This window comes from Hyla sarda, chromosome 2, assembly GCF_029499605.1.
Source record: "Hyla sarda isolate aHylSar1 chromosome 2, aHylSar1.hap1, whole genome shotgun sequence".
NCBI classification, from domain to species: Eukaryota; Metazoa; Chordata; class Amphibia; order Anura; family Hylidae; genus Hyla; species Hyla sarda.
Window position 1 is genome coordinate 177,943,311 of NC_079190.1, and position 23,266 is coordinate 177,966,576.

The 23,266-nt window shown below is 44.8% G+C and overlaps 1 protein-coding gene across 4 annotated transcripts in view; it reads left to right on the forward strand.

Moving 5' to 3' along the window:
• The window catches only part of CUL4A (cullin 4A), a 96,924-nt gene that overhangs the window by 18,092 nt on the left and 55,566 nt on the right, over window positions 1-23,266 (forward strand). For all 4 annotated transcript variants that reach the window (XM_056555810.1, XM_056555807.1, XM_056555808.1 and 1 more), the window contains exons 3-7: window positions 14,193-14,308; window positions 17,865-17,968; window positions 18,221-18,290; window positions 20,543-20,616; window positions 22,242-22,404. In XM_056555810.1, the coding sequence (XP_056411785.1) occupies window positions 14,193-14,308; window positions 17,865-17,968; window positions 18,221-18,290; window positions 20,543-20,616; window positions 22,242-22,404 (527 nt within the window). The remainder of the gene's footprint in view (window positions 1-14,192; window positions 14,309-17,864; window positions 17,969-18,220; window positions 18,291-20,542; window positions 20,617-22,241; window positions 22,405-23,266) is intronic.

Sequence of the window (23,266 nt, forward strand, 5' to 3'; positions counted from 1 at the left end):
AAAAACAAGACCTTATATGGGTCTGTAGATGGAAATATAAAAGAGTTATGGATTTTAGAAGGCGAGGAGGAAAAAACAAAAACGCAAAAATAAAATTGGCCTGGTCCTTAAGGTAAAAATGGGCTTGGTCTTTAAGGGGTTAAAGGGTAAAGTCACACGTAACAGATCCGCAGTCTATTTTACGCATTTTGTGCCTCCAGCTGTTGCCACCCCTGCTCCGCGATGTCTGAGTGGAATTGGCAGCTCATAGCTGCAGATGGCTGCTGCGAGTAGGCCATTGGCCGAGCGAGGCAGGAGAACGGGGGGTGGCAACAGCACAAAATTGGTCGGGTCACCGGCGGATCCGCAACGTAAAATACGCTGCGTATCCGTTAGGTGTGACCCTACCCAAAAGGGGAGATTTATCAAAATCTCTGCAGAGGAAGAGTGGAGTAGTTGCCTGTAGCAACCAATTAGCTTCTTTTTTCAGGCCTTTTTGAAAATGAAAAAATGCAATCTGGTTGCTACAGGCAACTGCACCACTTTACTCTGCACATGTTTTGATAAATCTTCCCCATAGTTGGTATATAATAATGGAACAAAACACATTGCTCTAGGCTTAAATGGGCACTGTCATGAAATAAAAAAATTGATATGTTGTAGTACTTAAGTACTACAACATATCTCTAATATAGTTTAATTAAAAAAAGTGATTTTAAACCAGTTTAAAATCACTTTTAAATTCGGCCACTAGGGGTCGCCCTCCTAGTGGCCGAATGCATTCGGCAGTGACGTCACTACAGAATTTCGTCTCATTTGAGCCTGGCAAATGAGTCGAAATTCCAGTCACTGCGGTGCTCGCTCCCGCCTGTCAATCAAACAGGCGAGAGCGAGCACAGTGAAATCCAGGGCTGCGCATTGGCTCCCTGGACTCTCACACTGGCCGCCTCCCTGCTGCATATTCTCCCTGCAGCAGGGAGGCACATGGCTCTTACCTCTGCTTACAGCCCCGGCTCCAGTGGGGATACGCCGCCTCCTCACTGCTCCTTGCAGCTGTGTACTGTCATTGCCGGGGGGAGCACGTTATATGGAGCAACAAGTGTAAGTGCAAGTGTATGCCCGGCTTCCTGTCATGCTCCTACACTCTGGTAACTCTCTCTATGGTTCTGGAGGACTTTCAATCCTCCAGAAACATAGAGACAGTTTCCAGAGTGTACGGGCATGACAGGAAGCCGGGCATACACTTGTTGCTTGCTACGGACCCCAGCTCATGGTCCGGCACAGGTGAGGGGGAGGGGGGAGGGGGGGATGCGATATTGGTCGGGGGCTGGGTGTCTTCCAACACAGGGTGCCTCCAGTTGTTTCCCCACTACAACTCCCAGCATGCCCTGACAGCAAATAGATGTCAGGGCATGCTGGGAGTTGTAGTGGTGAAACAGCTGGAGGCACCCTGTCCTGAGAACTATGGGCGGAACTCGGCCCCCAGCAGGCATCAGTGACGTGGTGCCTGCTGGGGAAGTCTGCCTGGTAGTGAGCACACTACCAGGCAGACAAAATGCCATTTTTAAGATGATAATAAAAAAAAATAAAAGCAGGGAGAGGGTTAGGGATAGATGGGCAATAGGCAGGGACAGAAAAAAAAAAAAGAGGATGGTGGGAGCTACCCTTTAAAGAAACCACTTTGTGCAGTTACCAACTAACCTTTTCTAAGTCTGTTCCATTGGTGACACTGAGACCGTGGGTATATCTTGCTGCCTCTAGGAGGCTGACACTAGGCATTCAAAAGAAAGTCTGCCCCTCCTGGCAGGATATATCCTGCCTACTGACCCTGAGCTAATCCGTTTTTAGCTTAGTGTCAGTAGGAGGCAGACACAGGTCTGGAGATCTCCAGACTTGGCCTTTTTTATTTTATAGCTAGGGCCTGTTTGTAGGTTCTTTTCTCCTTTTTTATTTCCTTTTGTTTTTAGGTGCGGGTTCCGGAGCATTGCACTACCTGTTAACCCATATGCGGCTAAGGGGCACGGGGGCATAGAGTATGCTCCATTAACCCCTTCCAGGAAACGGCCAGCGCCTGGGGTTTCACCTTGCATCTGGGTCCCCCTACCTTCCCTGCTTGTGCCGCTGTCTCAGCCTGACATGACGCATGTGACAAATAGCTGGCTGAAGACATCTTAGGTGAGTATGTGCTGGTCACTGGGTGAGTGTCTTCCCTCTTACCCTCTCCCCCTTCATCTTCCTTCATTTAGGGGGCCCCCTGGGGTCCAGGGGGATTTTTAATTACATTTTCTTTCCTTTTATTGTTATAGGGGACAGGGATGCGGGCTCCGGTCTTTATATCTGCAGTGTCGGGATTCTGGGGATCGCGGGTCAGCTCTCCTCCCCCTCCCCTTTCGCCCTCCCCGACACTGCTTACTTCACTTATATTCTGCTCAGCCTGTCATTCTCTGGTGCGCTGAACGCAGCGCCTGTCAGATGGGCTGCGGTTGCGCGGCCGGCTCTCCAGTTTACTTTCACTTTTGCCCACTTCTTGGGGAAGTCGCGCGGCAGGGAGGAAACTAATTGAGGCTGCGGCCTAGTCCGGAACGTCGCTCCGCCCATTCCCCGTATTTGGGCGTGCTGGCCGGGCTCCCGACTTCCTCTGGCTGCCGCTTTGGGGGGGGTCAGCTTCAGTAGATCCTCCGGTTTCTCGGCTGTCCAAGTCTACTACTCTGCCTCTAGCAGACGCAGCGTACTTTAAGGATACGGCGGACAAGAAGATTGAGAACTTGGCGAAGTTTGCCTCTGAAGCGGCAGGTTTGTCTTTGCTACCTACCTTTGCTTCCGCCTGGGTGTCCAAGGCTGTTTCGGTTCGGGCTTCTCAACTTCGCCAAGTCGCCCCTCGGGAGGACTTAGCGTATCTCGCTCGTCAACTCTCTCAGGCCAGGGACTTCCTCTGCCTCAGTAACTTGGTTGTGATTTGTCGCTCCATGTGTCTGAAGGTGTGGGATGCAGATGCTGCTTCGAAGAAATCCCTCACTGAATTGCCTTTCTCTGGTACTGGGCTCTTGGGAAGCGCCTGGATGAGATCATTTCCGAAGCTACTGGAGGAAAAAACTCCCCGTTCCGATCCCTGTCGGAAATCTGCTTCCTTTTGGGCCTTTGCCTCGGATCGTCCTCCTAAGCAGACGCCCTCCCAGTCTTGCAAAGCTCCCTCCTTGAAGGCGCACCCTTCCTGGATGCCTGGTGGTTTTGTGGCCAAGTCCGGTAAATGTGAACATCCCTCCTCCTGCAGGGACGCCCCCACCCATGTCCTGTTCTTGGGTGGGAGGGCATCTATCTCTTTTCCGTTACGTTTGGCTAGCGCAGGTTTGGGACTACTGGGTTAGAGACGTCATATCCGAGGGTTACCGGATAGTTTGCTTCTTTTCCCTGGGATTGTTTCTTCCGATCCCGCCCTCATTCCCCTTCTTTGGCGGTGGCCTTTCAGGTCTCTTTATGTACCCTCCTCGCTCAGGGAGTGATTGTTCCAGTTCCTCCAGAGGAGCATTTTTCGGTGTTCTACTCCAATCTTTTTGTGGTCCCCAAGAAAGGGGACTCTGCCCGCCCCATTCTGAACCTCAAACTGCGCAACCGCCACCTGCTTCTGCGCCATTTCTGCATGGAGTCCCTCCGCTCGGTTGTTGCGTCGATGGATCAGCGGGAGTTTCTTTCCTCAGTGGATATTCGGTATGCTTACCTGTACATCTCCATTTTCCCTGCCCATCAGCGATTTTTCCACTTTACCGTCCCTGCGGATCATTTCCAGTTCATTGCTCTTCTTGGTCTAGCCACGGGGGATCTCAGTCCTTCCTTATCTGGACTACCTTTTGATCAAAGCTCCGTCCCGGTCCCAAACTTGAAGAGCCTTCATCTCACGGTACAGACTCTGTCTGCCTTCAGATGGGTGATGAACAAGAAGTCCAACCTTTCTCCCACTCAGTCCCTTATCTTCCTGGGTCTCCGTTTTGACACAGCGGCTGCCCGAGTTCATCTTCCGTTGGACAAGCAGGGCTCCCTATCAGAGGGTGTCTGTCGTCTTTGGAACCCCTCTCCTGTTCTGATTTGCTTCTGCATGCAGTTGCTGGGCTGGATGGTGGCGGCCATTGAGGAAGTTCCTTTCACCCAGTTCCAAAGTCGCCCTCTCCAGCTGGCCATCCTGGCCTGGTGGGACAAGTCCACATCCTCCCTGGATCGCAGGATTCTTCTGTCCCCCTCCGTTCGCTGGTACCTTAGTTGGTGGCTACACTCTCCCCTCCTTCTCCAGGGGTGATCGTTTCTCCCGCTCCACTGGCAGGTCGTCACGACCGATGTGAGTCTCCTGGGTTGGGGGTGTGTGTTTTGTGACCTAACGGTCCAGGGTCGCTGGTCCTCTTAAGAGACTCGCCTCCCCATCAGTCTTCTGGAGCTCCGTGCCATTTTTCTTTGCTGCCTCCATTGGGAGAGGCTCCTACAGGGTCATCCTGTTCGAGTCCAGTCGGACAACGCCTTGGTGGTGGTGTACATCAATTGCCAGGGCGGCACGTACAGTCCCTCAGTGATGGCAGAGGTCTCAGGGATTCTGCTCTGGGCCGAGACTCGAGTTCCCTTCATCTCTGCGATCCACATCCAATTTTTCACAATTTCAAAATCGGAATTTTTCAGGGACCAGTTCAGTTTTGAAGTGGATTTGAGGGGCTTTCATGTTAGAAATACCCCATAAATTACCCCCATTATAAAAAATGCACCCCTCCAAAGTATTCAAAATAACATTCAGAAAGTTTAACCCTTGTGTGTTTCACAGGAATAGCAAAGTAAACAGCAAAGTAAAGGAGAAAATTAAAAATCTTTATTTTTTACACTCTCATGTTCTTGCAGAGGCATTTCTGAATTGACCGTCGATTTCGGCGATCTCCGACATGGGGCGGATTTCAGTAGGTATCCTGGTCTGGTCACCGACCAGCTAGCGGCGGGGACCGAAATTCCCACGGGCATACCCATACGCCCTCAGTCCTTAAGGACTGTAAAACGGGGGCGTATGGATATCCCCATCCTTAAGGGGTTAAGGGTCAAGTGTCAGCTCTTTCTATTCTGTTTCAGCAGCAGTTGGCTTCCAACTCTCACGTCCTCACCTTCCTGCAGTGCGTGGCCTCTCACCCCTCCTTGGGCTCTCCACCTAATGCTTTGCGCCTTGAGGGAGGCTCCGTTCGAACCTCTCTGGGACGCCTCTCTATGCATCCTTTCGTAGAAGGTCGCCTTCCTCATTGCGATTACTTCCATTAGAAGGGTCTCTGAGTTGGCGGCTCTCCTGTCGCTCTCCCTTCTTGGCCCTTCAACAGGACAAGTGTTTTTTCCGGCCACCTCCCTCCTTCTTGCCCAAGGTAGTTTCCTCCTTTCATGTGAACAAGGAGATTTTTCTTCCTTCATTTTTGTCCGGCTCCATCAAACGCTAAGGTGCATTCCCTACATAGTCTGGATGTTGTTCGAGCTGTCCGGATCTATGTTTCCGTCACCACCTCCTTTCGGCAGGAAGACTCCTTCTTTGTGATTCTAGAGGGTCGTCGCAATGGTCTTCCGGTTTCCAAGGCAACAATCTTGGGGTGGATCCATTCTGCCATCTTGGAATCCTACCGTCGTAAAGGGAAGGTCCCACCTTTTCGGGTTACTGCACATCCACGCGTTCCGTTGGGGCTTCTTAGGCGCTCCGAAATAAGGGCTTCGGCCTTGCAAATCTGTAAGACTGCCACCTGGTCTTTCTTGCACACCTTTGCTAAATTCTACCAGGTGCACACTTTTGCGTCAGCTGATGGCTTGGATTACAAAGTGTTGCAAGCGGCAGTGGCTCAGTCTTCTGCCTGATTCTGAGTTGGGTATTTTTCCCACCCTGGGGACTGCTTTGGTACGTCCCACGGTCTCTCTGTCCCCCAATGGAGCCGACAGAGAAAAGTAGATTTTTTTTTTTTTTTTTTTTTTTTAATGCTTACCGTAATATCTCTTTCTTGGAGGGTCCATTGGGGGACACAGCACCCACCCATTGTTTGTTGCTATGGTTCGGTTTTCTGTCCGAGGGGTTGTTTTCAATTCTTTTGTCTGGTTCCCTTGTACACCTTCTGGTTTCTTTCTCTGTCGGTCCTCTCCTACTGCTTTGGGACTAAACTGATAGACTCAGGGTCAGTAGGCAGAGTATGTCCTGCCAGGAAGGGACGACTTTCTTTTTGTATGCATAGTGTCAGCAAGATATACCCACAGTCTCTGTGTCACCCAATGGATCCTCTGAGAAAGAGATTTTACGGTAAGCATTAAAAAAAATCTACTTTTTCACTTGACTTACTGTGCTGTGTTATGACTGGTGGCACTGTTTACACTAGACTGTGGACTGGCTGCTGGCACTGTTCACACTTAACTGTGGACCATAGAGTACATCGCTCGGGTATCTACAGTGCTCCCATAGACAATGAATAGAGTTCGTGTCATCTACTGCTCCATTCAATGCAGAGATTCGGAGCCCCGTTCTATAGATCAAGGGGGTCCGACCTCTGGGACCAGTCACCTATGCAGTTTCTTCTCCTTTTTTTTTTTTTTTTTTTTTTTAAGGGCTGAAATACCACTTTAAGCTTACATAATTTCTTTATTGCCCTTTAACTACAAAGATTTTTGGATTAATATTTTTACTACCCTAAACTATCAGATAATACTGACATTAACCCCTTGGGAACCGAACCCATTTTGACCCGAAGGACGAGAGCATTTTTTTGCACATCTGACCACTGTCACTTTAAGCATTAATAACTCTGGGATGCTTGTACTTATGAATTTGATTGTTTTTTCGTGACACATATTCTACTTTGTTAGTGGTAAATTTCCATCGATACTTGCATCATTTCTTGGTGAAAAATTCCCAAATTTCATGAAAAATTTGAACATATTGCATTTTTATAACTTTGAAGCTCTTTGTTTGTAAGGAAAATAGAAACACCAAATAAATTTATTGATTCACATATACAATATGTCTAGTTTATGTTGACATCATAAAGTTGACATGTTTTTACTTTTTGAAGACATCTACAGCAGTTTTCCAATTTTTCTAGTAAATTTCTAAATCCAAATTTTTTTAGGGGCCAGTTCAGTTTTGAAGTAAATTTGAGGGTCTTTATGTTAGAAATACCCCATAATGAACCCCATTATGAAAACTGCACCCCTCAACTTATTCAAAATGATATTCAGAAAGTTTAAAGGGGTATTCCGAGCAAAAACATCTTATTCACTATTGAAAGGATAGGGGATAAGATGTCTGATCGCAGGGGGCCTGCCGCTGGGACCCCCCTCGATCTCCCTGCAGCAGCCCGCATTCTATATGTAGCTGTGTCTGAAGTTTCGGAAACCGACGGGCTTCCGAGACGGGGACGTGACGTCACGCTGCAATGCCCCCTCCCTTAGACATGAATTGATGGGGCGTGGAGTGACGTCACATCCCAGTCTCGGAAGCCCAGAGGTTTCCAAAACTTCAGACACAGCTACGCATAGAATGCAGGCTGCTGCAGGGAGATCGCGGGGGGGTCCCAGCGGTGAGGCCCCCTGCGATCACACATCTTATCCCCTATCCTTTCGATAGGGGATAAGATGTTTTTGCCCAGAATACCCCTTAAACCCTTTAGGTGTTTCACAGGAATAGTAGCAAAGTGGAGGCGAAAATTCTAAATCTTAATTTTTTTACACTCACATGTAAAGTAGAAAGAGTCCCGCAAAATTTGTAACCCAATTTATCTCGAGTAAGGAAATACCTCATGTGGATTTAAAGTGCTCTGTGGGTGCACTAGAGGGCTCAGAAGAGAAGGAGCGAAAATGGGATTTTGGAGAGCAAATTTTGCTGAAATGGTTTTTATGGGGCATGTCACATTTAGGAAGGCCCTATGGTGCCAGAACAGCGAAAAACACCCCACATGGTATACTATTTGGGAAACTACACCGCTCAAGGAATGTAACAAGTGGTATAGTGAGCCTTAACACCCCACAGGTGTTTGACGAATTTTCAACAAAGTTGGACGTGAAAATGAAAAATTTAATTTTTTTAACTAAAATGCTTGTTACCCCAAATTTTTCATTTTCACAAGGGGTAATAGGTGAAAATGTCCACCCAAATTTGAAACCCCATTTCTCTTGAGTAAGGAAATACCTCATATGTGGATGTAAATTAATCTACAGGTGCACTAGAGGGCTCAGAAGGGAAGGAGCGACATTGGGCTTTTGGAAAGGGAATTTTGCTGAAATGATTTTTGCGGGGCATTTCTCATTTAGGAAGCCCCGATGGTGCCAGAACAGCAAAAAAACATAACACATGGCACACTATTTGGGAAACGAAACCCCTCAAGGAACGTAACAAGGGGTACAGTGAGCATTTGCACCCCACTGGCGTTTGACAGATCTTTGTAACAGTGAGCTGTGCAAATGAAAAATTAAATGTTTCATTTTCACGGTCCACTGTTCCAAAAATCTGTCGGTCACCTGTGGGGTGTTAAGGCTCACTATACCCCTTATTAAATTCCGTGAGGGGTGTAGTTTCCAAAATGGGGTCACATGTGGGTATTTATTTATTTAGCGTTTTATGTCCGAACCGCTGTAACCAGCATGTGCAATTCGCCAGTTTAGGCCTCAAATGTACATAGTGCGCTCTCACTCCTGAGCCTTGTTGTGCACCCGCAGAGCATTTTACGTCCACATATGGGGTATTTCTGTACTTGGGAGAAATTGTGTTACAAATTTTGGGGGTCTTTTTTTTTCCTTTTACCTCTTATGAAATGAAAAGTATGGGGAAACACCAGCATGTTAGTGTAATTTTTTTTTTTTTTTTTACACTAACATGCTGGTGTAAACCCTAAGGTAAAAGGAGAAAAAGCCACCAAAAATTAGCAATTTCTTCCAAGTTCGGAGATTCCCCATATGTAGCCCTAAACTTTTTCCTTGAAGTACGACAGGGCTCTGAAGTGAGAGAGCACCATGTGCATTTGAGGCCTAAATTAGGGATTTTCATAGGGGTGTACCCGGATGCAAGCGTTACACTTGCCTTCTCCACCAAAAATACCGTACGTCAGTTTTCCCCAAACAGGGTGCCTCCAGCTGTTGCAAAACTCCCAACATGCCTGGACAGTCAACGGCTATCCGGCAACACTGGGAGTTGTTATTTTGAAACAGCTGGAGACTCTGTTTTGGAAAAACTGACGTACAAGATGTTTTTTATTTTTATTGGGGGGGGGGGGGGGGCGGCGACAGTGTAAAGGTGTGTGTGTGTGTGTGTATGTAGTGTATTACTCTTTATTTAGGGTAAGTGCAGTGTAGTATTTTTAGGGTACTTTCACACGGGTGGGCGTTTACAGTTAGTTTCCCACTGCAGCGGAAAATTTGCCACATCTCAAACTTGAAGCGGGAAACTTGCTGTAAACCCCCTCCCATGTGAATGTACCCTGGGGGGGGGGCAAAGCTACAACTCCCAGCATGCACTGACAGACCGTGCATACTGGGAGTTGTAGATATGCAACAGCTAGAGGCACACTGGTTGGGATTGGGAAACACTGAGAGAGGTTTCCGCGCCACTGTTTCTTAACTCAGTGTTTCCCAACCCATGTGCCTCCAGCTGTTGCAAAACTAGAACTCCCAGCATGCATGGTCTATCAGTGCATGCTGGTAGTTAAAGTTTTGCAACAGCAGGGTTGGTAAACACTGAGTTAGGAAACAGACAATGTTTCCCAACCAGTGTGCCTCCAGTTGTTTCAATACTACAACTCCCAGCATGCCCAGACAGCCGAAGGGCATGTTGGGAGTTGTAGTTATGCAACAACTGGGGGAGAACAGTTTGGAGACCACTGTGTAGTGGTCTCCAAACTGTAGCCCTCCAGATGTTGCAAAACTCAACTCCAGGCATGGTGGGAGTTGTAGTTCGGCAACATCTGAAGGGCCACATGTTGCCGAACTACAACTCCCAGCATGCCTGGACAGTCTTGGCATGCTTTGAATTGACATCTGGAGGGTTACAGTTTGGACACCACTCCAAATGTTGCAAAACCACAACTCCCAGCATGCTGAGACTGTCCAGGCATGCTGGGAGCTGAAGTTCTGCAACATCTGGAAGGACAGTGGTCTCCAAACTGTCTGGGCATGCTGGGAGTTTTAGTTTTGAAACTCCTGGATACAGCAGTGAAGATGACTTTACGGCAATCTTCACAGCTGTATCTGACGCCGCCACTTACCTGCCACCTGCTGTCAGCCGCCGGTCCTGGTCCCGGCGCCGTGATCGAAGGTAACCCCCACTGCACCATCGCCGCCATCTTTCCCCTCCTCTGTCCCGACATCCAGTCCCTGCCATTGGCCAGCCAGTCCTGATTGGCCAATCGCAGGGGATAGGAGGAGGTGACACCCTGCCACCTCACTCCTATCCTTCAGGATGGTCGGGGCTGTCTCCCTATTTTCTCTATCATCAGAGACACGATCAACCTGGAATCGCCGCAAATCACTGATCTGAACTGGACCATCCCCATGCATTTGCATGGGATGCCTGCTGAATGATTACAGCAGGCATCTCGGTCCGATCCCCGTCCGGATAGTGGCGGGAATCGAAATTCCCACGGGCGTACAGGTACGCCCTTGATCCTTAAGTGCCAGGGTGCAAGGGCGTACCCATACGCCCGTGGTACCCAACAGGTTAATCCTTTTATTGCCCTGGATAATGATCAGTGCTCCTTGGCTTTTGCAGGTTCATGGCACAAGTCCCAAAGCAAACTGTAGTAGGAAGCAAATTTCTAGTGCCAGCACCCTTCAATGGGCACTGTCAGATTGAAAAACTTTTTATAAGTTGTACATCTTGTCAAAACATTAACCTTTCTAATATACTTCATAAGAACATTTTTATTTCTATTTTATAGAAATCATGGCTTATAAAATCATGGCTTTGTCCAAGCTGAAGCACAAGCATAGACAAAAGTCCATTAAGTGAGGGTGGACTAGCACTCCTCTGTGCTCTCTCCTGTCTGATAGTACTTCTCTGTGCTCTCTCCTGTCTGATAGTACTTCTCTGTGCTCTCTCCTGTCTGATAGTACTCCTCTGGGCTCTCTCCTCTCCTGTCTGATAGTACTTCTCTGTGCTCTCTCCTGTCTGATAGGACTCCTCTGTGCTCTCTCCTGTCTGATAGCACTCCTCTGTGCTCTCTCCTGTCTGATAGCACTCCTCTGTGCTCTCTCCTGTCTGATAGCACTCCTCTGTGCTCTCTCCTGTCTGATAGCACTCCTCTGTGCTCTCTCCTGTCTGATAGCACTCCTCTGTGCTCTCTCCTGTCTGATAGCACTCCTCTGTGCTCTCTCCTGTCTAATAGCACTCCTCTGTGCTCTCTCCTGTCTGATAGCACTCCTCTGTGCTCTCTCCTGTCTGATAGCACTCCTCTGTGCTCTCTCCTGTCTGATAGCACTCCTCTGTGCTCTCTCCTGTCTGAAAGCACTCCTCTGTGCCGCTTTCCTGTCTGATAGCACTCCTCTGTGCGCTTTCCTGTCTGATAGCACTCCTCTGTGCTCTCTCCTGTCTGATAGCACTCCTCTGTGCCGCTTTCCTGTCTGATAGCACTCCTCTGTGCGCTTTCCTGTCTGATAGCACTCCTCTGTGCGCTTTCCTGTCTGATAGCACTCCTCTGTGCTCTCTCCTGTTTGATAGGACTCCTCTGTGCTCTCTCCTGTCTGATAGGACTCCTTTGTGCTCTCTCCTGTCTGATAGGACTCCTCTGTGCTCTCTCCTGTCTGATAGGACTCCTCTGTGCTCTCTCTCCTCTCCTGTCTGGTAGCACTCCTCTGTGCTCTCTCTCCTCTCCTGTCTGGTAGCACTCCTCTGTACTCTCTCTCCTCTCCTGTCTGGTAGCACTCCTCTGTACTCTCTCTCCTCTCCTGTCTGGTAGCACTCCTCTGTACTCTCTTTTGTCTGATAGGACAGGAGAGAGCACAGAGGAGTCCTATCAGAAAGGAGAGAGCACAGAGGAGTACTAGCCCACCCTTACTTACTGGACATTGTCCATGCATGTACTTCAGCTTGGACAAAGTCATGATTTTATAAGCCTTGATTTTTATACAAGGGGTAATAAAATGTTCTTATGAAGTATATTAGAAAGGCTAATGTTTTGCCAAGATGTACAACATATAAAAAGTTTTTGTATCTGACAGTGTCCATTTCAATAAAACTTCAACCCTAAAAACTATTCCGAAAACTCCCCCAAAAAAGGGCTGATTTTATTTAAAAAATCCAAACATGACTAATATGTTTCAGGACTCCGGGCCATTACTTATAGTCTAGTGAGGGACCAGTATTGGAGGAAAAATGTTATAAGGGGATGTGTGTAACACTTTTCTTTACCCTCTAGTATCAGCTTTTATTTGAATGAACCCTATTGCCTGTTCTCTGAGTACTAAGGCTTAGGCTGCTTTCACACTATAAAAATACTTCCGTTATAAACGCCCGTCATAAAAATCTTGAAAAACGGCCGTTAGAAAATCCCATTATAGTCTGGGATTTTTCTAATAGCCGTTTTAACCCATTATCGCTCGTTATTAATAAAAGCCGTTATTTTGTGACTGGTGAATGAATGGGAGAAATAGTGCATGCACTATTTCTCCTGTTTCTATTTCCTCCTGTTACTGACAACATAAAACCAAAGTGCAAGTGAGTCATTCCGTAAACTAAAGTCAGTGAAGTCCAAGGTGCTTCCAGAATGTAGTCAATGGTGAATAACCCAATGGACAGATATCTTTTGTGGTCTATGAAAGTTATGTTTATCTGATTGACTGCTGGAGATTTGTGGCTAGTTCTGGAAACCTACAATATGTTGTGCATCCATACACAATGCGGGAGATTTATAAAAATCTGTCCAGAGGAAAAGTTGCTGCATTTCTGTATCAACCAATCAGATTGCTTATTTCATATTTGAAAAGGCCTGTGAAAAATAAAAGAAGCAATGTGATTGGTTGCTATGGGCAACTGCACCTCTTTCTCAACACAAGTTTTGATAAATCTCCCCCTATACCTTTTATATGACCAGTCATCCCAACCCATAAGGAAAAAATGAACAGACCACAGTTAATGGCTTTGCACTTCTATATACTGCTGCGCTTTTAGGGTCTGCATCATTCTCACAGAGGTTGAACAGTAGAAATTAGGGATCGACCGATATCGGTTTTTTAGGGCCGATACCGATAATCGGTGGAGGTTAGGGCCGATAGCCGCTAACTTATACCGATATTCCGGTATAAGTTATCGGCTATTTATCCCCCCTCGACACCGCTGCAGGTCATTGATTTAAAGCGGGCGCTTTAAATCAATTAATTGCAGTGGCTTTTGCGGTGCCATAGGCCGCCACCACCACCCGCTACTCTCCCCCTACCGGTCAGTGTGGTCCGGGCCATCCATTCTTCCTTCCTGAAGTGTTCGGGGGCGTTCCGGGTGAAGGGTGCACCGGTCCGGGCTGTCCTTCTTCTCCGGCGGTCATCTTCTCCACTCCGGGCAGGCTCTGGCCTAGTACGCTGCATAGACGCCGCTGCGCAGTGACGCCCGTGCGCAGCGACGCACCTGACGTCACTGCGTATCGGCGTCTATGCAGCGTACTAGGCCGGAGCCTACCCGGAGTGGAGAAGAGGACCCCCGGAGAAGGACAGCCCGGACCGGTTCACTCTTTACCCGGAATGGCGCCGGACACTACATGAAGGAAGAATGGATGGCCGGACCACCCCCATTACGGGTAAGTTTATTTATTTTTTATTGACTCGGAGGGTGGTGGAGGGGCCCGACCGGAATAGCGGTATGGGCAAAATCCATACCTGTATACCGCCCAGCACTACGGTGGGGGTGCGACGCGGTGGGTTGGGGGGGGGGGGGCGGTCGCGGTGCGGCTGGTCGGGGGAGGGGGGTGGGGGGATGGTCGCTGTGCGGTGGGGGCGGTGCGGGGGCGGGGCATGATCCGCAAGGTAATTACCGATAATGCCCAAAATCGTGATTATCGGCCGACAATATCGGCCATACCGATAATCGGACGATCCCTAGTAGAAATCCAGTAAATTCACCAAGATACACAATGTGCAACCCACATAAACATTTGTCATTGCTGGGGCATTACTGCTGCAGTGCACCTTTTAAATTTTTAGCCAGTGCAATAACTATTCCTGCATGTTGACATTGCCTACAATCTGTGATTTTCCAGACAAACCAAAGCTGCCTGACAATTACACTCAGGACACATGGCAGAAGCTTCATGAAGCTGTAAGCGCCATAGAAAGCAGCACTTCAATAAAGTACAACTTGGAGGAACTTTATCAGGTAAGAGATTTCATTGTTTCAGAATGCTCATCCATGAGTTACCCCTTTCATTCTTTACTATTGGATCAATGATTGTTATATTGGGAACCTAGCAGGTCTAGCTATATACATCAGTTACCCTGGCCTGCCTTTTATTAGCTAGATGAAGTTTATGGGCCCAGTCAGTGCACTCTACTGAGCGTTTGACATCTTTCCCCTAACCATATCATTTCTTTGGTTGGTAAGAAGGGAGCACTATCGGTGGTGCTCGGCTTATTAGTTCCATATAATCCAGAACTAAAGAAGAGATGATGCGGCAACTTACCGTTTGGTCATTTTCTTTCTTCATATTTTCTAAACTAACACAGATTATATTCACTAACTACTCCTAACAACTCTCTCGCCTTTAAAAGAATGTAATTTCTGAGCTTTAACCCCCTTGGCGACGAAGCCCTTTATGCACATCTGACCACTCAGTTTATGCACTGAGAACTCTGGGATCATTAATTTGATTCCGAGATTATTTTTTCGTGTCATATTCTATTTTATGTCAGTGGTAAATTTTCGTTGATACTTGCATCATTTCTTGTTGAAAAATTCCAAAATTTCATTTTTCTAACTTTGAAGCTCTCTGCTTGTAAGGAAAATGGACATTACAAATAAATCATAAAGTTCATAAAATTAACATGTTTTTCCTTTCTGAAGACATCAGAGGGCTTCAAAGTTTAGCAGCAATCTTCAAATTTTTCGTTTTAAAGTGAATTTAATGGAAGTGAATGGACGCCATTAGGAAAACTGTACCCCTCTACGTATTCAAAATGACATTCAGAAAGTTTAACCCTTTAGGTGTTTCACAGGAATAACAGCAAAATGAAGGAGAAAATTCAAAATCTTCATTTTTTACCATAACATGTTCTTGTAGACCCATAGTTTTTTATTTTTACGATGGGTAAAGGGAGAAAAAGCCCACCAAAATTTGTAACCCCATTTCCCTCTAGTATGTAAATACCTCATGTGGGTGTAAAGTCTTCTGTGGGTGCACTAGAGGGCTCAGAAGGGAAGGAGCGACAATGGGATTTTGGAGAGCAAAACTCTACTGCAATGGTTTTTGGGGGGCATATCACTTTTAGGAAGCCCCCATGGTGCCAGAACAGCAAAAAAAACACCCATATTGCACACTAGTTGGTAAACTATACCCCTCAAGGAACGTAACAAGGGGTACAGTGAGCCTTAACACCCCACAGGGGATTGACGACTTTACGTTAAAGTGGGATGTGAAAATGAAAAATCTGATTTTTTTTCACTTAAATGCTGATGTTCCCCGAAATTTTTCATTTTCACAAGGGGTAATAGGTGAAAATGTCTCCCAAAATTTGTAACCCCATTTCTCTCGAGTAAGAAAATACGGTATCTCGTATGTGGATGTAATAGGCTCTGTGGGTGCACTAGAGGGCTCAGAAGGGAAGGAGCGCCATTGGGCTTTTGGAGAGCGAATTTTGCTGAAATGGTTTTTGGGGGGCATGTCGCATTTAGGAAGCCCCTATGTTGCCAGAACAGCAAAAAAAACACATGGCACACTATTTGGGAAACTACACCCATCAAGGAACGTAAAAAGGGGTACAGTGAGCCTTAACACCCCACAGATAATTGACAATTTTTTACTAAATTTGGATGTGAAAATAATAAATTTGATTTTTTTCACTAAAATCCTGGTGTTACCCTAAATTTGACATTTTTACTAGGGGTAACAGCAGAAAAAGCCCCCCAAAATTTGTAACTCCATTTCCTCTGAGTATGGAAATACCTCATATGTGGATGTAAAGTGCTCTGTGGGCGAACTACAGGGCTCAGAAGAGAAGGAGCGCCGTTGAGCTTTTTGAGAGAGAATTTGGTTGGAATGGAAGTCGGGGGCCATGTGCGTTTAAAAAGCCCCTGTGCTGCCAGAACAGTGGACCCCCCCACATGTGACCCCATTTTGGAAACTACACCCCTCACGGAATGTAATAAGGGGTGCTGTGATCATTTACACCCCACAGATGTCTGAAAGATCCTTGGAACAGTGGACCGTGCAAATTAAAAATGTAATTTTTCCTTTTTACAGAACAGTGTTCCAAAAATCTGTCAGACACCTGTGGGGTGTAACTGCTCACTGCACCCCTTATTACATTATGTGAGGGGTATAGTTTCTGAAATGGGGTCATATGTGGGGGGGGGGGGGGTCTACTGTTCTGTCAGCACAGGGGCTTTGTAAATGCACATGGCCTTCAATTCCAGCCAAATTCTCTCTCCTAAAGCCCATTGGCGCTCCTTCTCTTCTGAGCCCTGTAGTGCAACCGCAGAGAGCTTTACATCCACTTTACATCCACATATGGGGTATTTCCTTACTCAGAAGTAATGGGGTTACAAATGTATAACATTTTTCATTTTCATGCCCAACTTAAACAAAAATTTGTCAAACACCTGTAGGGTGTTAAGGCTCACTATACCCCTTGTTACGTTCCGTGAGGGGTGTAGTTTTTAAAATGGGGTTACATGTGGGTGTTTTTTTATCTTATTTTATTTTTTTATTTTTTGGGGTGGGGGGGTGTTTATGTCAGAACTGCTGTAACTATCAGCCACCCCTGTGCAAATCACCAGTTTAGGCCTCAAATGTACATGCGCTTTCACTCCTGAGCCTTGTTGTGCATCCACAGAACACTTTACATCCACATATGGGGTATTTCCGTACTCAGGAGAAATTGTGTTACAAATTTTGGGGTCTTTTTTTTTTTCCTTTTACCTCTTATGAAAACAAAAAGTATGGGGCAACACCAGCATGTTAGTGTAAAAAATAAAACATTTTTACTCTAAGATGCTGGTGTAAACCCCAACTTTACCTTTTCAAAAGGGGTAAAAGGAGAAAATGCCCCCCAAAATTTGTAGTGCAATTTCTCCCGAGTACGGAAATACCCCATATGTGGCACTATACTGTTGCCTTGAAACACGACAGGGCTCAGGAGTGAGAGAGAGCGCCATGCGCATTTGAGGCCTAAATTAGGGATTTGCATAGGGGCTGACCTGGATGCAAGCATGACACTTGCCTTCGCCACCAAAAAATACCCTACGGCAGTGTATCCCGAACAGTGTGCCTCCAGCTATTGCAAAACTCTCAGAATGCCTGGACAGTCAATTGCTTTCTGGAAATGCTGGGAGTTGATGTTTTGAAACAGCTGTAGGCTCCATTTAGGAAACAGTGCCGTACGAGACGTTTTTCAATTTTATTGGGGAGGGTGGTTGGGGGGACTGTGTAAGGGGTATATGTAGTGTTTTACTCTTTATTTTATGTTTTATGGTACATTTGCACTGGCGGGGGTTTACAGCGTGTTTCCCACTGGGAGTTTGAGCTGCGGCAGGAAATTGGCATCCTGCCAGAATCAGAAATGGCTATTTGCTACGGACATAAGCGCTGTCTCATTGATAATCTTCCACTGTAATCCAATGTCTCATTGGAAATTGGCTATTTCTGTAAGTTGAGCATAGTCAATGTGTAGTTTTTCTCTCCTAGCAACATTAAGTCTCTGTCTGTCTTCCTTCCTAGGCTGTAGAAAACCTATGCTCCTATAAAGTTTCACACACGTTATATAAACAACTCCGCCAAGTATGTGAGGAACATATGAAGTCTCAGATCCACCAATTCAGAGAATATCCTTTACCTCTTTATCACATTTGTATGGTGAATGCTTTACACAGATATACTGCATTAAACCTATTGAAGGGGTTGGAATCCACAGATTGTGTCGTAGCTTTACACAATCAATATACATTGGTTTATTGTATGTCAGTGATAACTAAACAACTGTGTTTACTGCTCCTTCACTCTATTTTCTATATCCAAAGTATTATGTGAATATCGGTGAATTACTCATTACATTTCCTTAGCTTTTGCTTGTATACAGAATCTCTCGATAGCTTTCTATTTTTAAAGAAGGTGAACTTGTGCTGGAAAGATCACTGCAGACAAATGGTAAGTTCACCACACTGCTAACACGCTTAAAGTGTTGAAGGGTACATCACACTATGTAACAGTTAATATGTAGGTGAACTCCATATAAAAAGGCCAGTGCCTTTGTAAATACGTTGCATTTCTTCCAGTATCTAACAGCAAATAACAGCGGAGAGATAAATTCACAACCCTGCTGGATATCATTGGAAACCATGAACAAGCTCGTTGTCTGACTCATCTCTAAAAGCTTAGCCAGGCTTTGTAGAATGTAGTTGGCTAGTGTTTTTTCATACTTCAGGTGAAAGTTGACAGAGTCCAGGATAATAGGAGGTGTGATCTCTGCCTACATGCTGTTAGTTCATGCTAGTAGATTTTATTTGCTGTGATTAAGAAAAAGAAAGGTGAAGAATGAAGATGTTAAAACTTAACTCTAAGTCCAATGAGCACAGACATAGTAAATATTGAGTAAACAGATTTTGGCTCTCTCCTATCTTCACCTTCCTGCCCTCCTTTGTTATTCATCACAGCAGGTTTAATGCTATGCCACCGTTGGCAACATTTTATATGTCAGCGGATTATTTTCCCTACCATGTTTCTATGTTCTGGTTCCATTCAGAAAAATTTGATAAAAGAAATCTCTTGCGCCCTATGCTGATTAGTCTCCAGTAGTCATGCAGGCGTGCCGCTTTGCAAAGTAATCACACTGCCCCGGGCTGTAATCACGCCTCTTCAGCTTCTAATCATGCCTATTCAGGTGTAATTGATAGACCGGCACTGAGCAATATCACTGCCCTGCTACCTAACGTTTCATGCTAGCCCAGAAGCAGGGTCATTCCTTGGCCTGTGAAAGACTTTAGGTAGCAGAGCAGTAAGATTGTTCCATGCCAGGCTGTCTATTACACCTGAGTAGGTGGGATTAAAGACTGAAAAGGCGTGATTACAGCTTGGGGCGCTGAGACTACTTTGCAAAGCCGCACGTCTGCATGACTATTGAAGCAAATAAACATACTGTGCAAGACATTTTTAAAACTATGGAACCAGGACATCAAGACATGGTAGGGAAAATAATCTGTTGATGTAGAACGTGTTGCTGATAATTGCTTAGAGTTAAAGGTATTCTTTTATTTTTATTTTTTTAAATCAACTGATGCCAGAAAGTTAAACAGATTTGTAAATTGGTTCTATAAAAAAAAATCTTAATCCTTCCTGTACTTATTAGCTGCTGAATACTACAGAGGAAATTCTTTTCATTTTGGATTTTTTTTTCTGTCTGACCACAGTGCTCTCTGCTGACAACTCAGTCCATGTCAGGAACTGTCCAGAGCAGGAGAAAATCCCCATAGCAAACATATGCTGCTCTGGACAGTTCCTAAAATGGACAGAGGTGCAAGCGAGATAAATCCCAAAACAAAATAATTTCTCTGTAGTATACAGCCGCTAATATGTACTGGAAGGATTAAGAATTTTCAATAGAAATAATTTACAAATCTGTTTAACTTTCTGGCACCAGTTGAGGTAAAAAAAATAAGGTTTCCACCGGTGTACCCCTTTAAACACGATGACAGCTTTCCTTTAAAGGGGTACTCCGGAGAAAAATAAATATTTTCAAATCAACTGGTGCCAAAAAGTTATACAGATTTGTAATTAACTTTTATCTTAAAAATCTTAGCCTTCCAGTACTTATGAGCTGCTGTAGGCTCCAGAGGAAGTTGTGTAAATCTTTCAAGCCAGACAACAGTGCTCTTTGCTGACACCTCTGTCCATGTCGGGTACTGTCCAGAGTAGGAGCAAATCCCCATAGCAAATCTCTCTTGCTCCAAACAGTTCCTAACATGGACAGTGGTGGTGGCAGCAAAGAGCTCTGTGGTCAGACTGGAAAGAACTACACAACTTTTTAGTGCAGATTCCTCCTATAAAATCAAGATTGAAGTACAATATGTGTGAATGGGGTCTTTAAAACGTTATCTATAACAGTGGAAAATTTAGGGCATACAGCTAAATTCATATTTAAAATGGTGGATTTCAGAGAAGCAATGACACCTCTAATACATTAAAGCACAGAATCAAATGATAGAATGCCGTATATATATCCCAAGCTTAGCGTCTACTTCTATACTGTGCTACCCTCAATGTCAATGAGTCTCCCTTTTTTGATGATCCCTTTGTGTTAAATGTGAGCTGGAATTAAAGAAGGTATTGTTAGGCTTTGTTTCCCAAGAAGTCCTTTGCATATAAAAAGATTTTGTACATTAACAGAGTCTTTAATTCCTTAGATCATGATTCGAAGCATTTTCTTATTTTTGGACCGAACCTACGTCTTGCAAAACTCTATGCTTCCTTCTATATGGTAAGTGTCCTTGTAAGGCACATTTTTCTGTATACATCCATGTTATTAGACTATATACAGGACTACAACATGTAGTGACTAAAAATACATCACAATGACAAAATGTATTGACTGGCTTGTTTAACTTTGAAGAGGCACAGTCATTATGAAAAACTTTTTATATTTTGTATTACTACTGATAAGATTACTTTTTTTTTTTTTAAATATACATTTAGTTAAAAAAAAATTCAATTTTACTAAAAAAAAAAAAATGAAAATAACCGCTCATCTATCTTTATGCAGACAGACTACTCTGTATTTTGCAGCATACTGAATACCGGCCGTAAAGTGTGTTGATATCGAGTATAGTAGATCACCATGGCAGCCTTCAGCTGTTACTAAACTACAACTCCTATAATGGAAGTTGTAGTTTTGCAACAGCTGGTGAGACAATCTTTGAGAAAATCAGTTTTAAAGCTGTGGATTCTCCAGCTGTATGCCTCCAGCTCTTGCAAAACTACAGACAAAGGATGTGTGGGCATGCTGGGAGTTGTAGTTTTGCAACAGCTAAAGACAACACTGCTCTAACACAGTGCTCTACAAACTGCAGCTCCGGCTGTTGCAAAACTACAACTCCCAGCATGCTTAAACAGACAAAGCTTTCTCTGACTCCTGAATGACAAAAAAGCTGATCAGACATTCAGGAATCTGTGAAAGCTGAATGACACATAGTGACAGCTATGTTGATTAGCATCCAACTACTAGGAACAGATAGAAATGCATGCATAAAAGCTACTGTGCAGTGATTTGCAGACTGCCCAGAAAAGAAAGAGTTACAGAGTGCAGTGATTTGCAGACTGCCAGCCTGCTCCCAGTCTCAAAGCAAATGAGTCATCCACAGTGAAGGGAGAGAGACGGACACGCCCCCTCCACAAGGCAAGGACACAAAGCAAGTGAGCAAGATATAAATGCTATTTGTTAGGAATATATAGGTCCAAGACACACAAAAATGACATGTACATGATCAGGATTAGGTACTGAGTAACATCACTTTTTTTTTTGTGGACATTATGACAGGTACGTTTTAAAGGAGTACTCTGTCCCTAGATATGCTATCTCCTATCCAAAGACTTGGGGATAAGACGTCTGAGTGCTGGGGCTCCTGTCATTGTGACCCACACCTGGCACCCGGCGTTCAGAGTGCCAGTTTTGGGCAGCTATGGTCATAACATCACACCCCCTCCATTCATGTTTATGGGAGGGGGCGTTACTGCTGTGTTCGAGTGACAAAGCAGTTGGGAAAATTTTTGTAAATATATAAAAAATGCACAATAAAATATTTAATATTCAATGGTCTTTTTTTTTTTTTTTTTTACTAATGATAATCTACTATGGTACTTTATTACTAGCCCTACAACACAGGGATCTATGGTTTTATTATACATCAACCATATCTATTTGGTTACAGGAGCAATCAAAAACATTTTACATTCTACAGCCCATGTTTACACTTTTATCTATTTCAGATAATTTAAACATCTACTGTCCTTCTTCCATTTTAGGTTAACATTTTCATATTTCATATCTATCTTCTAAACAGTATGGCTTACTTCATGAATTGCTTTTTTTTCCCTCTTTCTATGTAGGGATATGGGCTTGGAATTATTCCGCTGTCATGTAATAAGTGATAAGTTGGTTCAGACAAAAACCATAGATGGCATCCTCCTTCTGATTGAGAAGGAGCGTTCCGGAGAAGCTGTGGACCGAAGCCTTTTAAGAAGTTTACTTGGCATGCTTTCTGACTTACAAGTAAGTGTAGTAAAGGGGCAAATATGATTGATAGCCTATCAGGATAGACCATCAATAGCTAATCAGTGGGGCAGTTGGCTGTTGTGTAGTAGCTGGGCCTGGTTACTGCAGCTTAGTTCCCATTCAAGTAAGTCTAAGGTTAAAGGGGTTATCCGAGATTAGAAAAATGGAGCTGATTTTTTGAACAATAACCGCACCGCACCTGTCCTCAGGTTGTTTGTGGTTTTGCAGCTCAGTTTGATTGAAGTAAATAGAGCCAAGTTGTAATGCCTCACACAACCTGGGGACAGGCATGGTGCTGTCCATTTTAGCTCTGTTTTTCTATTCCTGGATAACCATCTGAAAACAGTTACAAAAAGGAGTGGAACCTAAACACGAAGAGGTGTAAATATTGGCATTGTACAGAAGTTGGACAAAATGACTAAAACCCCCTTTTTTTATATAGTTCAGTTGTACTCTTCCTGACACCCTTCCCTGGTATCACTCGCTTATATCACTGTGGATAAACTTAATTACTTTTGCTGTTTATAACAATGGCTTTATTTGTTTTAGGAGCGTGATATGTGTTGGTGTGCGCTTGGTAGGGGTATCTGTTAACTGAGTTGATGAGTGTCAAGGTCTTAAGTGCAGTTTCCTTGATCACATTTCAACTCTATGGCAAAGCTGCAATACCCAAACCATTGTTGACAACACAAAACATAAAACAGCATTTTTTATAGTGCTAAGACCACGAAATATAGAAACTGGAGGTATGAAAATGTCATATGGGCTGATGGGTCCAGTTTCTAAGTTTTAACTATTTCCAGTAATCTTTAGAGGATTTTTAGAGTTATGGATATTCATTCTTTTATTCCTGTTGTGT